Below are 16,893 nucleotides of genomic sequence, written 5' to 3' on the forward strand. Positions count from 1 at the left end.
TTGAGTAGTCACACATGTTTATTCTAGTAGATTTGACAAGCATAGACTAAGATACTGTCTAACTACACACCATTGCTGGTATCTGAAGATATTTGTGAGAATTTTCACAAAGGTGTATTTATGACAAAGCTGGATAAGGGACAAGATGAAGGATTTGATCCACATTAAAATCTTTATTTTCAGCAGACCTCCATACAGGATTTCCTGCAGAGTGGCTACAACAATCTTTAACTGTCAATATAAATAAACAAGTACATGGATTTCTATACATAAAAGAGCTGCATCAAATCCACCACATTTCCTTTAGAGAAAAATAGAAATTACACGACTTCAGTAATAAAAATTTAGCACACAATTTCAGTTTCATCATTATTTCAACAGGTTCCAGTATTTCAAATGAACTGCTACATATTGTGAACATTGGCTTGTTTTTAAAAATTGTGTGCTTCTCTCTAAAAATACCAATTATTACTTATTGAGGTGTTAAGAACCACAATTTAATATGCGAAGTCAGTACATCATACAGTGGACTGCACTGAGAAACCCCTACAGATGCAGTATGCACAACTTTAGTTAGGCTCACCATGACATGGCGATATTCCTTGTCAATTACTGCTTCTAAATTCATTTGGGGGGTGGGGGTGGAACCTGTACAAAAGGACATAACATGTTACTTTTGGTGATGAAACTGAGTAAAAAAAATTAAAAATGAGAATAGAAGTTGCAGTTTACTTTCAGTTCAAGTGAACATATCGTTAAACATGTATACTAAACAGCAACAGATGCACAACTCTGGCCTTTAAGCATTATTAAATCTAAGTCATGCTTACTTTTATGAGATTTGTTTTTTTCAAAACTTGCATTTCGTTTGCTGTTCAGTATAGTGCAGTTTACATATGCATCAGGTTGGAGACATTTCAACCATTTGATGACGCTTGTCAGTTTATTCATAGCGGGTGAGTGAATACGGCTTACCCCGTTTTCAGGAATGTTCCAGCAACATGAAAACAGGGCACACCCGAAATGGACTAAATGTACCCATGTGGGGAACTGAACCCTCAAGTGTCTCATAGTTGCATATGTTAATGTGGCAAGATAGCCCAACATGAGGCAGATAGTTGATGATTATTACTTCAAGGATCATAATGAGTCATACCATTATCCTTATTAAGGGTAATCGGGGATTCACTCTATCTGGAACATGATGAAACCAAATGTTTGGCAGCATCAACCACAGCGATTATTATGCAACTGATTATTAGCCATTGTCTTTTTTGTAATTCTGCTTTTGTACTGTAATAACCTGTTGAGACGGCCTTGGTATGATTGACACACACAAAATAAAAGGCAGTGAAAAGTAACAAAATACTTTTTTTAAGGTCTTTTTTTAAAAAAATAAAACATAGTTTGCTACAAAAATATTGCCATAATTGTAAAGCCTGCAGTTGTGATTGATTTTTTCAAAGCAGTATCATGTATAGTCGTAGCAAGATATGTCATCAAGTGGGAATGAAGAAGAAAAAAAAACTTGGAAGGCCTCACTATCATTTTATGTTTCCATTATCTAGTGATTATATCATTACTGATATTTGTATAACTGCCAGTGAAAACAACTGTCCACAAATGGTTTGGGTAGCACAAACACAAGTTCTCAACCATGCATTCAGGTATTCCTGAAGTCTAAAATAAAGAGATTTGGGGGGGAAAAGGACAGAAAAAGACAAACATATTGAACAATGCGTAACAATCTGATGTAATATTTGCAATGAGAGCATCAGTGAAGAACAAAACAAGCCTTCACTCCCAGTTGTCAATTTCTTCAGGATCATCCATTTCAAAATCATCTATGGAAAATTTCTTCAACAGTTCTTTGTCTGTGCTTTCAGACTTTTTGGGTGAGCTCTGCTTGATACTGCTGGGGATATCCGCCTTGGTGTGCGGGATGATAGAGTTTGGCAGCATGAATACTGGCGACACAGAAGGTTTGCTTCGCTTGGTGGAGGAAACTGAAGACTCAGAGTCTGAGTAGTTGTCAGAGTCCAAGTTGAGATCGCGCTCCATGGATGCTTCAAGTGATCCCTCAGAGGAACAGTCCGTAAAGGCTGCATCGGTGCTGAAACATAGCAAAGGCTTATGAGACTTTCTGACAGGATGCTTAACAATTTAGCCCTCCAGGTCTTGAGTTAGGAGCTGGCGGTCTGGAACTAACTACAGTGAGGTAAAGAGACACCCCCAATACAAGATTGAATCAATGAGATAAATAAGCTACCCAAGACTGGTCATTAGAAAATAGTAGTCGAAGCTTGTTTCTGTTTCGGTAGAAATACTAGAATGTATTGTTAAGATTTGAATGAAGCTAATATCAGTTACTAACAATTAAGAGTAGGGTAGTCTTTATATCACACATAAACATCCTCCAACAGATTTCCTTCGATGTCATTCAGCCGAGCCATTTTCACATAGAACCTATTAACTATCATGGCTGGAGACAGGTGAAGAATGAACTCTGCTCAACACACATCTCTCTTTGCATCATTATAATACAGATTTAGTAAGCAACACATGATACAAGGCCCAGTCCCTTGCTGCTGGCTTCTAGTCAGCTTAGTTGTTGTTCAAAGCTGAACAACATTACTTGGTTGTTCTGGACCACACAATACAGTGATTGATATCAAAAGGCTTTGAGCATCTATCTTCTCAACATGGATACAACATACATAAAGTCAGCAAACCAACCAACCAATCCTGCTATAAAAAGTATGGGTTGCTGAAAATAGATTCTATCCTGGATCTTCACAACATCTATTTTATTTATGTGCGTACCTGCTGTTGTGTTTGCCTCCTGCCGAGGGTGGGTCCCACATGTGGAGCTTCTTCCTCCATGACTTCACCTGGGTGTCCCATGATCTGCGGCTCACCTTCCAGTATTTGTTTGGGGTCTTTGGGTGGCACTTCTGTCTTTTGGCCCTAAACAACACAAACTCAGCATTACAGCAAACAAGAATTCAGAATTGTGATGTGAAATAACTATTGTATGGTTCATAAAGCAGTGACTGAGTTTAGTTTTACAGGGCTTCTAGCAATATTCCAGCAATATCAACACGAGAGACAAGAGAAATGGGCTTCACACACTGTAGCCATGTCAGGAATTGAACAAAGGTCTTCGGTGTGACAAGCAAATACTTTAACCACTAAACTACCCAACCACCTCTGGTTCACAGAGTAATATATAAAAATATTTTAATGTTTTTTGCATCTTGCAATTCAAGGTAAGAGTTCCACTCGTTCCCTCATCCCAAATAATATTTACAACTGATATATACTAGAAATGTTCACAAAGCCTAACACAATAATTACTAGAGGACTCACAGAAAAAACTAAAAAAAAAAACCAAAACAAATTAAGTACAATATATAGACTTGAACCACTTAGTGTTACCTCCGTTAATCTGTGGAAGAAAGATTATGGGGAAACTGAAGGAAGTCTTCAAAACTCAAAATATCATACACAATGCAAACAAAGCCATTGGGTAACGTCATCAGAACATTGGATGTCGAGCTTGCTATAGTCCAAATCGCTATAGTAACCAATGTTAATCCAAGACGCCTATTTCCCCATTACATTCACAAAGCATGCCCCAGCTATTATCAGTCAAATTAGTCAAGATGAACATTGGGGATGTTGTTACACTCTAGAAAGGAATGTTTCTTCCATTTTACTGTACATCAGAAATGTGAGAAAAGAAAGGCAACATGTTTGAGATTATTATTTGCAAATCTACCTTGGAATGATTTGGATGTACCGGTCATACCCAATGGTATTTTTGCCATAGTCAAGTGTCTTTTGTCTGCGAGCAAGAACAACCTCATCATCTTCAAGTTCAAACCTGAAAGCAAAAGAGCCATTGGCATTATCTTCATAATTATGTATAAGTGGTGAACAATTTTTAGAACAATATTCAAAGTTGCAACATGATTTCTATTTATATTTTTGAAATTATCAGCAGTAACAGTCCTAAACTCATAAACTCTCAATAATACAAGGTCTTAGTGCTTGCTACTGCTTACACACACATATAGATATAAAGCAATTCTATTGAAGGTTATGTCATAACAACCTTTCATCCAAGGAATTACAGCAATATTTAGGTAGATGCTTGTATAATGGCAGTGAGAATCTATGCATTATAGCAGAAGTAAAATTTCAAATTTATAATTTCAGTTTCATTATGATTACAATTTTAAGCTACTCACATTTCAATTATAATATTTAAGCTAACAATCTCTTAAATTTTCACTTTGAACCTTTCAAACACAGTAACAGTGTTTCATTTTGCTCTTCATGACCATGAGTCAAAATGACTTGTTACATCTTGAAACACTGAGACAAATTTGATCAAAGTGAAACAGTATAATTTGAACCTTTTGGAAAAAAGTTTGAAGTTTTACATGAATCATGAACTTTAATTTCTAGCTGACTGCCAAATACACAATTTCAAACAATTTAGTAACTTGAACACAATAATTAGATAATCGATCATAATCAAATTTTCATTGGTTACCCGTTTCCATTGTGACAATGGCTTGCTTAATTTCATAATTGTCACTAAAGATTCTTCTAACATCAGTACTGGATAGTGAATACCCAAGTCAGACCGCAAGACAACTGGCAACTACCGATGATAACTTCTATCCGTATTATTCACATAAATCACAATCACATTGTGTCTACTCAAAAGGAAGTGCAGTTGACAGAAAGTTGATATATAAATACAGGGGTGTGGAAATAGAACAATTTTCAACTTGCCCCTGGGCAAGTAAACTGGAAAAACTGACTTGCCCAACAGGAGAGCCTACATGCCCAGAATTTTAAAAGTATTGTTTAATATTGTGTAATGAATAAAAAATGATTATGATAATTTCAATGTGTAAAGTTGTCTTTTGTACTGATTATTTCAGAATTTGAAATGAGAAGTGTATGATATTTGTTTGTACTATTGGAAATGTGCCATACTCAAAAACAGCTTGCTGAATTCCACATTAATATTAATCACCACAAATTACAAAGTATTCTGAAAGAATGTATTTAATCACTGCAGGTCAGACATCCAGTGACATCAGAAATTGCCTTTTTGAAATCAACACAAGCATCTCTGCCTTGGTGGTCATTACCAAGATCTACACCATTTTTTTTAACCTGACAAAGAGAGGGGTAATCAGTAAATGATCTGCTGTGTATTGCAACTGCAAATGCTGTATTAAAATGTTTTTTATTACGTTCCACCTCACGGGAATCAACTTCAGCGAACGCTTTAACTAAGTCCCCAACCACTCTTTTTTTGCGTAAACTTCATATAGCACGCCGTATGTTTTGCTGATGTTTCATGCGAAGTTAAGGTTTGCCTGCGATCAACAACTTTTCCAAAAAACAAACATGATATTTTATCAGCCAACAGTGGATAGACATGTCTTGCAGTAACGTGCCATTGTCGTCTGCTGCTAACCATGGAAAGTCAACTTTTCAACCATTTTGGAATGTTCGATTTCGTTTCTTTTCATAGTCCTTATCTTTTTCAGTTTTTAACTTTATGAGAACGTTTAGTTACAGTGATGAATTTCTCAATTTTTATTGATTTATGATCATCTTGTAACGATACCCACAATCGGTACGAACATGCAAAGGAGAAAGCCTAGCATCCTCGACTACTTGTAACGTGATTGGCTGAGCCGCACACGTCTCAACCAATGGCAGTGTGCGTAACAGATACTGTCAAAATGTCCGGGCCGGGGGACAGGTAAACAACATTGCTAGCAATCACATGCTCATTTGAAAGATAAGTATTGTGATTTGAATCAGGATTCTACGAGATGTCTTTATGATGTGGCATATATTGATTTAACATGACAGAAGTTTCCCACTAGCCCATGGGCAGGCAATCTTGAAAATTTGACTTGCCCAGCGAATTCAAAACGCAGGTCGGGCAAGTCAGGCACAGTATTTTCACACCCCTGATTTTTATATATATATATTTTGTTTTGCTGAATGTTATATTTATTGCAGCTGGTGATCACATGGCTCTACAATATTGTTTGGAAACAAACTTACCGCTTCTTATCTTTGTCACCATTCATGTCCAGTTTTCGCCTAAAACTGTAGAAAATAGAAATGGATTGTTAATTGCAGATATATTAAGTGATGAGGGACAACAATCATCAACAAATCATTGTGATGCAGCTGTAACATTTCCCTGGCAAGACACCACCAATACAGTACAAATTCTAGTCCTGACTACAGAAATGAGTGAGTTTAGTTTTATGACGCTTTTAGCAATATTATAGCAATATCATGATGGGACACCATCAATCATTAAATGGGCTTCACACATTGTACCCATGTGGGGCATCAAACCTGGGTCTTCGGCGTGACGAGCAAATGCTTCACCACTCAACTACCCCACCGCCCCTTTTGACTACAGAAGACAGTGATTGATATAAAATGCAATGTCCAAAAAAGAGAGAACTGAATTAATCCATAAGCCAGTCTGTTATGTTTTGACACACATTGACTGATGTAGCATTTAATCTAGTTATTATGAGGATAACATTGATAAACAATATTGGGAAGGTACAACAATATCAAAACCAGTTTTTTCTATTTTGTGGTATGTAAATTTGTAATACCTTCAAAAATAGAACAAAGACTACTAATATTGAAAAGACTGAACCCCAAACAAGTTGAATTTGGCTTCTCTTATTGTACTTTACAGAATCACTGAGTGGTTAGAGTTGCAGACAGTTGAGAAGACAATGTAAATCAGTGATCAAATGAAACAAGCTGTATTGAAACTGCTACCAAACATCACCATTTCAATTTTCATCTGACATACCGCTGAAGGTTTTCTCTTTCAACTTGAGTTCTGGTTTCAAATTCATCAACCTGCTCACACCATCCTCGAGTTGCTCGATGTTCATTTGTCAGTTTGAAAGACAGCTCAGGAGTTCTGAAATACAAAAGGGTGTAATATTATTACAAACATACGTCATCAACAATAAACATATCAAATATGCAGGACACAGAGATGATGAAAAATAGTTCCCCTGTGATAAGTCAGCAACTTATAGCAGGACTGAGTGAGTGTGTAAGGACTGAATAATCCACCCACAGAAATTACTATGTTGTTGGTCATCTTAAATGAGTATTCTAAGGGTACCATTCAGCAAAAACTTTATGCTTACAGCTGTCTCTATCAGAATTGTTAAACATGTGAATCCCATGCACATTAACCTGTTGGACTGGGAATAAAGACGGATAACATACAGAGCTGATCCCAGTGGTGGAAAGTGTTCAGTGGAATCCAGTGGCATTTCTCTCTTGTATGGAGAACTCATTTTCTGGCGTCTCTGGATCCGCCCATGTCTGGAGAAAATAACATATTTTATTAAAACATTAAACCAAAAAGTTCAGTTTGAAAACAGCATCTTACAATTATGTTTCCCAGAATTTACTTACTCAACTAGAGACAATTTAGTTGTTTAAACCCTTTCTCTCTTTGATGTTAACAATGTACAGACAAAAATGTGCTAACATGTGAATATTTTAGCTAGAAAGGAGTGTTTATGACGGTTTACGTCATATATCTATCACATGAACTACACACCTATCTCTTCTAAAATGTTTTCTACTTGAGTCATCTTGTGATCGTATGGGACTTCTTAAAGCACCCAAAGCATCTTCTTTGTACTTGCTTGAACACTCACTGCTTCTGAAAAGGCAATGACAAAACATGTACAATGTAAAATGAAACATGCATTATATCATCAAGCAACATTACTTGACAAAACAGTAACTAAATAAGTGTTCTATTCTCAAACAAAATAGAACTTTAACAAAGATACAACAGGGATTCTCCAGAGCCAATATCCCATACAATGTCTGCAGCAAACATAAAGATATCCAGCCAAATTGGACCAAAAAATTCAATTCTTTTTAGAAATCAGAAATCTAAAAAGTTAATGTCTATATTTGCGACATCTTGGCAAACATGACTTAGTTTATGGCAGTCTTAGAATAGCTGAAAGTAAGAATTATAAAACTCTTGACTGACACTGTATTGTTAAATACTCAGATAGCTGGTGTTTGAGATTAAGCTGTGTTCAACTTCAATGAGTAATGAAGTGTTTTACATGTTCAGGTGATAATAAAAGAAACAAACTTTCCTAAGCATTGCAACTCAAGACTAATGAGAACTTTGAAGAGGAAAATTTCACATAGTGTAGTAAAACTGACTGCAATAATGATCATGAGGACACTACTGACGAAAATAGTGTTATGCAATATTAGTGTGGAAAAACATGTCCTAAATCTAAAACAGTACACACTATACTGTAGTGTAAATTTAAAAACATCAGGATTTTATGAATGTTTTTGTTAACTCATGACAACACTCATAAAGACAATGTTGACTTGTAAGTTGTATGTATTAATGTTAAAATCAAGCATTTTTAATTCTTCATCCTACGTTCACTGTCAGCCAAAATATCTTCCCGGTGCGTGTTGGGAGTGAAGAATTACCCTTACTTGATTCCACAAAAAGAGTTCTTGTTGACATCAGGTAGAACGGTAAAATAGCTTCTTTAAGGGCCAGGAAGGAAAAGGGGTCTTTCAACATGTACATGAATTGGAAAAGGACATAGAACGATCTCTCACTATGAAACTGGAATCAAACAAATCTATCGGGCCATTCAGAAAGTTGGAATGCTTAAGAAAGAACAGGCGAAAAGGACAGGCTTTATTTATGCAACATTTATTGGGTGATAAGGAAATTGTCTATAAATATTAGGGAAAGCTAGAAGTTTAACAGAAATCGAATAATTATTCGAAAATTCTATGCAATGAACAGTGTCAAATTGATGGAACAAAGGTCGTGGTTTCCCGCTGAATTTCAGACTGTCAGTCACCTAAAATATTTCAAAACAAAAAACACCCAGGGATATAGGATAAGACAACTAACCTGTCATCTCTTAATGTTCGAGATCTCCTTGTGCGCAAGTTACGAATCTCAGACATATCCTTAATTAGTCGATCGAAAAAATAAATCGAGCTGATGAGATGTTGACAACTGAGCCTCCAAAAGGGCACTGTTCTATTTCGCGCCAAGTCGTCGCGCTTGCGCAGTAGTTGTTTAGATAGTATTTCTAATTATAGAAACAACTACTTAACACATGCGTATGTAAACAGGCTTCTGTCGGAGAGGACAGACAAAATGAATTCAGGCTACACTGCACATGTAACTGTTGTTTTAGCATAAAATCACCTTACACATGCATTCACTAACAAAAATTAAAAAGAAAAAGAAAAATTAGAGTGAAGTGACTGTCCAAGAAAAATCATACCATTTATAGTTTCAAAACAAGTGTTTCAATATTCCACTACATGTAAACATATTCAGTAGCGCAGAATGTCACCAACTAAATATCATTTTCTATTCAACAATATATTAACTTGTTAACACATTAAAATAAACAGTGTACAGAACTTGTTTACTCGGGTGTTTTACAAGTTTCAAAACGTGTACTAAAGTGTATTGGGCGTTATTATACCGTATCAACAGGGGACAGATATGTTTAATTGTGAAACTTTGCATACAGCTTTTTACATTCAAAACTTTTGGATATGATTTATATTATGGGGGTAAAGCTAATACTGGATAAAGATCAAAGATACCCACTATTTTGGTCGTTTTCACGCTACATACATGGCAGTTGTTTTGCTTCCTATATACATTATGTCTTGCTGCTCAGTCTTCAAGTATTCAATAAACCAGCAAAACTCAGATCCAAGTTTATAATATCATATCAACAGAAGGCCGATTGCTTCTTTTAGTAATCATATGCTTGTGCGAATACAGTACACAAAAACTAAGTTTTGTTTTGTTTACAAACTTTTTCTAGTAAGGATTATTTGTATCGGGGATTTATTTTGAGTTTGAAATATCGAAGAAGGTGTTTTATATCTCGTGGAAAGGAAAAATATTCTCTTAGCTACCGAATTTTACAAAGAAAGCGTCTGCAGCAACACAACATGCTTGCTTCTGATTGGCTGTAATTGCTGAGCGTTCAAACTTGCAGGCGGCAGTAGCTTTGCCTGGGCATATCCCAGGTGACCTTATATTATTTTCTGGTTTAGTTTGTAGATAGTTATAAAGGGACTCAGATATGGCCTGGAACTAAGACAACACCCCGAAGGAGCCAAGAACCACCCCCATTCGTCAATCAGCCATCCTGCAATATACCAACAGTGGGCTGCAATCGTGTCTGTGTCCAAGCGAGGGATTTATCTGTGACGTCCATTGTTTTTACAACCACCCATCTAAATTGTTGTTATAATACAAATCTTACACAGTCGGAAAGGGTCATCAAGTGGACAAGGTACCTGGATTTAAATGCAGTTATTCTAGAGACACCTTGTGAAATCGGACAGATCGACATATAACTCATGAACAGTTACGGAACTTGTGAACGATGAGTGATAGAGAACTGAAACAGACAAGGCCCAGTTTTGTGAAATCGGAACGTATATCCAGACCGTTTCTTCCTTTGAGGACACTAGCAACAACTAACACTATGAATATTGGAAGAGAAACTACCATGGGTTCGCCTATGAGCACTCTAGCTATGAATTTGAGTGAATTATCAACAGGAAGGTACGTTTCTTTATTCCCACTTTTGCATGTACGTGTCATAACTTGTTTCTCCAGAGTTGTCTACCATTGGTGGAAACGGTTAAGCAATTCATAACAAGTCTAAGATGTAATCAAGTACATTTATTTTATGATTTCAGCCTAATTATGAATAAGTGTGACAATGAAAAGAATTGTTAATATTTTTTGTCTTTGAAAATAGTTGGATCTGTTACATTTGCTACAAAATAAATTAGAGCAGAGAACAGCATGATTATTGATGAGAACTACAGCAAAGTGATGAAGCATATATATCAATATCAATATCAATGAATGGATGAAGTGACCTATATTGTTTATATATAATTGTACATGTTTAAATTAACTGTATGATATTGCATCTCCAGGGGCACCCCAAAGAGACGATTGTCACTGTCCAGCATTGACACCCCAACAGGGTCAACTAAGGTGACACCAGAGCGAATGTCATCCACTGAATCAGGTATTAAAAGCCTCCATGGATGATTAACCTGATTGTCTATGTTAATTATTATTTTTAACTATTTTTAAATATTAATTATTTCATATATTACAACAGATTTACAACAGATATACAACAAAGTATACTATAGTGATATATTTTTAAAATATCCATACAAAATAATATCATGATGATAGAGACAGTATTGTAACATTTTGACATTTAAAGGTATAAAATTTGTTCTCCTTTATAAATATGTTACAGATCAGTTTTATTATTTATGTCAATTTACAAAAATCAAAATTGTATCTTTAAGCCTATGTTTTATAAAAATTGCATCATAAAGAAAATAATCCTTAATGTCATATGTCACGTCCTTAAAGTGATCCTGACTGAGGTTGTGCTGGAATTCATTTCAAATCTATGGTTGTTCTCATAGGCATCACATCACTCATGATTTATTAAATATTCCATGTTATACGTCAGGTATTGATTTTCGGGTGTTTTTACCTTTTGTCTTTTCTTTCAGTGTTGGGTTTTTAGATTTATGATTTATTCAGGTAGTATTTTCCTTTTTTATAATTGTTAATGTCTTATGACATTTGTTGCTGAAAATGTGTGGATATGGAATTGAACATGTTAAGCCCAAATCAAAGAGGATTTGTCCTGCTTGATGTGCTGTTATCTCTGACCCAAGTTTTTGCTCAGTTTTAGCAGCAATTAAGCTTCTCAGGATTGTTCATGCAAATCTGACTCATATTTGATACACTTGGAGTTCAGATCAAATGAATCCTATATACCTTCACGGTATCAACAGTGAATGAAATAATCTCACCAGAAACATACAGAATATAGCTTATTTTAAATGTGTACACCAGTATAACAGAGGATTAAGAGTTTCCAGGTGTTTTTAATGTTTCAAAGCCTTTCTCAATGCTAAAGCAGGCATGGTCTTAACAGTTTTGTATGTGTTGACTGCACAGACTCCATAATGTCTACAGCGGTACACCAAAAAATAAACATTAACTGGCAAAACTGGCATTAAGGAGTCCCATCTATAAAGCTCTGACACCTTTTATTGTTTTTATTTTCCTGTCGGTTGACCATGTCTCCATGGTGACCCAACCGGTCTCAGAAAGGACAGACAGTATAATGTCAATGAAGAGTCTTTGTTTTACTAAGTTTTGTTTATGTTTACTTGAGTATGAATGGGATTATCTGGTTGTAAAGTGAGTAGACTAATCCATATGTCTCTGGATTTTGATGTCTGCCATTATTTCACACATGCTAGACTAAAACAGATGAATATCCCCAAGCAAGAAATTTGTCTCCTATTGTGTAAAGGAAGATTTCACTGATGAGCTATTGTTTTCTATTTTACGAGTCTGTTGTATTTGGTTGTTGCTCTTTAGACTAATTATGGCATCAATTCATTGGAGCCTTTTGTTGCAATTATCTCCTTTTTATTTTCTGTTATAAATTGGGATTACAAGTGTAGTAAGTTCTTGGCAGTTAGTTGAGTTTGAGATTTGGAGTAATAAAATTAAGACCAACCTGAATAGATAATTAATGACATATACTTCATGACTAGAATATAGTGTGGTACCAGGACAGGATCTGTCAGTCTGACTGATAACACATGTAAAGAAGGGATCACACCAGACCACTTGAAATTGATATTTCTTTTGTAAGTTTGTACGTGTTGCCTGTTGTGTTGTTCTTGTATCATGTACTTCAGACCATGGTATCATTTCTCTTTACAAATCAGAGAGCAGAGAGATATGTTTTATCAAGGATTATGACATATCTGACCAGTTGCTCTTTCTCTGGCAGTTTCAAGGTTCAGTTCATCCTGGTCTTTATATTTTAGAATCAATTCTTGAGGAACTGTCATGATAAGGTGTCTGATTTAGATTATTATTACTTGAATTATGAGGTCTTTGCAGGGATGTTGTATGCATTTAGGATATTGCTCAGTTTATAGAATTTCACTGTCCTATTTTACAATTTTCTTCAATGTTTGTCACAAATTGTCTTACTTTGATCACAAATATCTATTATTATAAATGAGGATTTCATTCTTTTCAGGATGCTTCTTTGATTCTCCGTCACCTATAGACTCACCAACACTTGAAATGAGGTGAGAAATACTTTGGTTTATTGATTCTTGACCATTTTGAGTGTAAGAAATAAGGCCCGTCCGCCTTGGGCTAGATTTCTGATGTAGGGTCTTAATTTACTGCTAGCTAGTCCAGTGGACTGGTATAAATATTAGGTGTTCTGGGTAAATTGACTGTATCTTGGTGTCTGTCCTACAGAATAAATCCATTTTGTGCTGGTAACATTTTGAAGTTTTCAGCCCAGATGTCTTCCTTGGTTCCTGGCTTATTTCATATGGTGCCATTGTACCTTGTTTTAGCACAACTGTGCTATTCATTCAATATCACATTATAGACTATAGCAGATGAAATTTCATTGTCTTATCTTAGTTTGAGAAAGTGATAAAGCCCACTTCCTTAAGCTTGCCTGGCAAATAATTACCAAGGTTGGCAGTTATCAGATGCTTTATCTTATGTACATAATCAGTCTGATTTGCATGTAAATGTGATGCAGCACTGTTGGTGGTATCAGGTGTTTTGATGTTAGAGCCAAAGTGCTGACAAGTGTGTGCCATGTGTGGACACCAGTCATTGGCCGCATCAGCCCTGGTAGCAGATGGCCACCACACTGGCCTCTGTGAACTGCTAACAAGTCCATGACAGACTAGACTCTGGCAACTCTTGCCTCAGCTTGTGGTCACTTGCAGTTGTGACAGGTGTAGTCACTGTACCTTGACCAATCAATCAAACCTTATACCTTTCCCTCCAAGACACATATTTCATTATTGCCTTTATTGTCTCTTAGGTACTAAGCTTTAACAAAAGTACTTGAAAAGGTAACAATGAAATATGATTGGAACAAATGTAAATAACAAACTTCTGGGTGTAATTTACAAAAGTCATTCAAAGAGTGGTTGTAACAGGTGAATTTGATGTATAGCATTGAGAAGGTTGTTCAAGTTGTTGTTTATTAGCATTGTGTGTGCAAGTTTGGAGGGCCCTTTTCTTCAAATATGCAATAAGTGTTGCCAATACTTCAAGATATTTCATTCATTAGATGCAGCATCATTGTGTTGTGTGGATATTATTAATTATTTGTCCAGAGTTCATTGATGTTTTAATTATGCATTGTACATAACTTAAATAAAGTGTGTGCAATGTATTGCAATTAAGAATATAAATAGGGTATGTTGTTTCTCTGTTAATTATGCTAGTGAAAGTAGTACAACTTCTCAGCTGTTAATTAGTCCACAAGTGAGAGTACAATAACAAAATCCTTATCAGAATTATGTGTGTTTAACACACTAGATGAGTTCGTATTGCAGTCAAGTCAGCAAGACTGTTGTTGTATGAAATTCAACTGATTGGTCTCAGTGTTTTCTTTTTGACCACTGATAGTTTGTCGAGTAATCAAGTCATTAATTAGGCTTTTCCTACCCAGGTGATTGGTTCCTGTGTTTGTCTAACGATAATTGTATGTGCAGTTGCTACTGTGACAGTACCCTTTGATCTCACATTTTGATTGTTTTCTTTTGTATTTAGGTTGGATGTACTCATTTTCTTACAAATGAAATTGATTGCAAATGGATAATAGGCTAAAAGTACAAACATACTGCACAACAAATAAAGATTTCATTGTAATTTTGATATCTGACGAAGAGTAAGACCAGTAAAAAATCCTGAATCTACCAGTATTTGTATTATCAGTTATCTTTTGAAGTGTAGATTCTAGAAGAGAATAAACCCAAACTAGTATAAATAGGTACACATTTTTGCAGGTGACATTTATCTAAAATATGTAGATGTATATGTGACATAACATTTCTTTCTCTCATGCTCATTTGGGTAGAAGTGCTGTTATGCATTATGGCAATTAAAAACGTGTTACCATGTTGTGTAACACCATTAACTACTTAGTACATCTACTTTATGGCTATCAAAAAAACATGATGCAATTTGTTAATTTTCAGTTGTGAAATTGATGTTGCATGGCAAAACATTATTCTTGAATTCCAGTGTAATTATAATGATGGTGAACAAATTGCTAATGGTGTTAGAATGAATTAGCCATTAATTTATTCCTCGGGCATTTAGCATAACAGTTGGGTGTAATTTCGTCATGATGAGCATCCATAGACTTTTGTTGTACCAGTTTTTTTACATGGTCACATAACTGTCTGTCATACAGAATATAACCTTGTGTTATAGATAACATTTCAAATGCTCAAATGAAATGTATGCCTAATTTATGTAATTCTTTTGTGTAAAATATAATACCAGTTGTGTGTCATGACACTAATTTGATTTTACCATTTTGTCATTTGGCACTCTCCGTTGGAATGTTCAGACTTCATGAAAACTGGCTTCCATTTCCAAATATAGGACATTTAGAATTCTGGATATGTAGGACATTGGTATTTTAAGATAAATACATGATCTTCCTCTTCAAGTATTGCTTTGAAACTATCATTTCCAGTCTTATACATTTCATGTCAGTATGGACTGAAATTTGCATGTCCAGGTGGTGTGTGGAAGGGTGAATGCTTTAGTCCTTTTTTATGTCAGTCAGTAACAAAAGCTGAACCAGTTCTGAGCCTGCACCAGCTGTCTCAGCCAGCTGTAGCATTTGATCATACTCTTTTGGTAGCTCAAGCTCTAATTGTTTAAGCCAGAAATCAATACTTCTTTCTTTTATATGAAATAATTAGTTGAGAATATCAATACGTGTTGCACTGCATAAACCTAAAATTATCTTGGGTACATCTCTTGCTCTTAGTGCACTATGCAGTAACTTGTTTGGCAGCTCTGTTGTTTATTATCTTTATTGTGATTAGTCGATTTTACCTCACTCAAGAGTATGAAGGACATCAAGGGAATGTTTGACAGAATCATCAGAGTATTTTGAAAGTTTCTTTAAAAAAATGTATGATATGTATGTATATATCTTTAAACATGTTGGGTTAGAGTAAAATGTCATTCAATCTGAACATTTTTTTTCAGTGTATTCTGAATGAACAAATCTAGTTTGTAATTTCAGCAGGTGTGAAACCGTCTAGATTAAATTGTTTCTGAAAGGATATTTGTCATGGCTGACCAGTCATTTGCCTTATTCATGAGCCATACTTGCACAATGCATTGTTATTTGTGGAAGGTGTAAATTTTTGGCACAGGTAGCCCAATTAGCTCCAGGTTATGTTTATAGCCCATCGCACCTCACTGAGCAGCTATTGGAAAGGGTGCTAAATCTTGCGATTCACTTGACTGGTTTTCAATTGATTGCATATTTGGTGCTGGTAAGTTTAGATTAAATTGCAATGGTCTGATTTCTTCAGGGCTGTGGCATTTCCCATGGACAGCATAATATTTCACCCACCTAAAAGAAATTGAATACCAAGAAATGCTGCCACAACAGCTTATATTGTTGATATGCTTTGGAGGTTCTTTGTCATTGTTTGCCAAGTGTTGTGTTCATTTGATTAATGAAGATGTGAACAGGAGAAACAGACACATGCATTGGGTCCTTGGTCACAGCAGTGAATGAGAGGAGTTGCTGGATTCAAATCGAAAGCAAAAATATGCCAGCTTCCCCAGTAATGATACAATAATTATTTTGAAGTTAATAAGCCTTGGGTATT

General features: G+C 35.5%; 2 protein-coding genes across 3 annotated transcripts in view; one reads left to right on the forward strand and one right to left on the reverse strand.

Moving 5' to 3' along the window:
• On the reverse strand, nt 1-10,519 carry LOC137265132 (histone RNA hairpin-binding protein-like). Of its 2 annotated transcripts, none has more exons than XM_067800444.1 (8): nt 9,011-9,184; nt 7,658-7,762; nt 7,318-7,416; nt 6,887-7,000; nt 6,106-6,150; nt 3,782-3,886; nt 2,824-2,967; nt 1-2,113 (listed from the first exon to the last, which is right to left on the reverse strand). In XM_067800444.1, the coding sequence occupies exons 1-8, from the start codon at nt 9,064-9,066 to the stop codon at nt 1,798-1,800; spliced, it is 984 nt and encodes a 327-aa protein (XP_067656545.1). In that variant the 5' UTR covers nt 9,067-9,184; the 3' UTR covers nt 1-1,797. The 2 variants fall into 2 exon arrangements, with proteins under 2 accessions (XP_067656545.1, XP_067656546.1); XM_067800445.1 differs by lacking the exon at nt 9,011-9,184 and adding an exon at nt 10,432-10,519 and having other exon boundaries at nt 154-2,113.
• The window catches only part of LOC137265130 (M-phase inducer phosphatase-like), a 23,039-nt gene continuing 16,232 nt past the window's right edge, over nt 10,087-16,893 (forward strand). Inside the window, exons 1-3 of the mRNA XM_067800443.1 lie at nt 10,087-10,702; nt 11,086-11,180; nt 13,248-13,299. Of these exons, the coding sequence (XP_067656544.1) occupies nt 10,521-10,702; nt 11,086-11,180; nt 13,248-13,299 (329 nt within the window). The 5' untranslated portion in view covers nt 10,087-10,520. The remainder of the gene's footprint in view (nt 10,703-11,085; nt 11,181-13,247; nt 13,300-16,893) is intronic.

The sequence above is a fragment of the Haliotis asinina genome, chromosome 15 (genome assembly GCF_037392515.1).
Source record: "Haliotis asinina isolate JCU_RB_2024 chromosome 15, JCU_Hal_asi_v2, whole genome shotgun sequence".
In the NCBI taxonomy this organism is placed as follows: Eukaryota; Metazoa; Mollusca; class Gastropoda; order Lepetellida; family Haliotidae; genus Haliotis; species Haliotis asinina.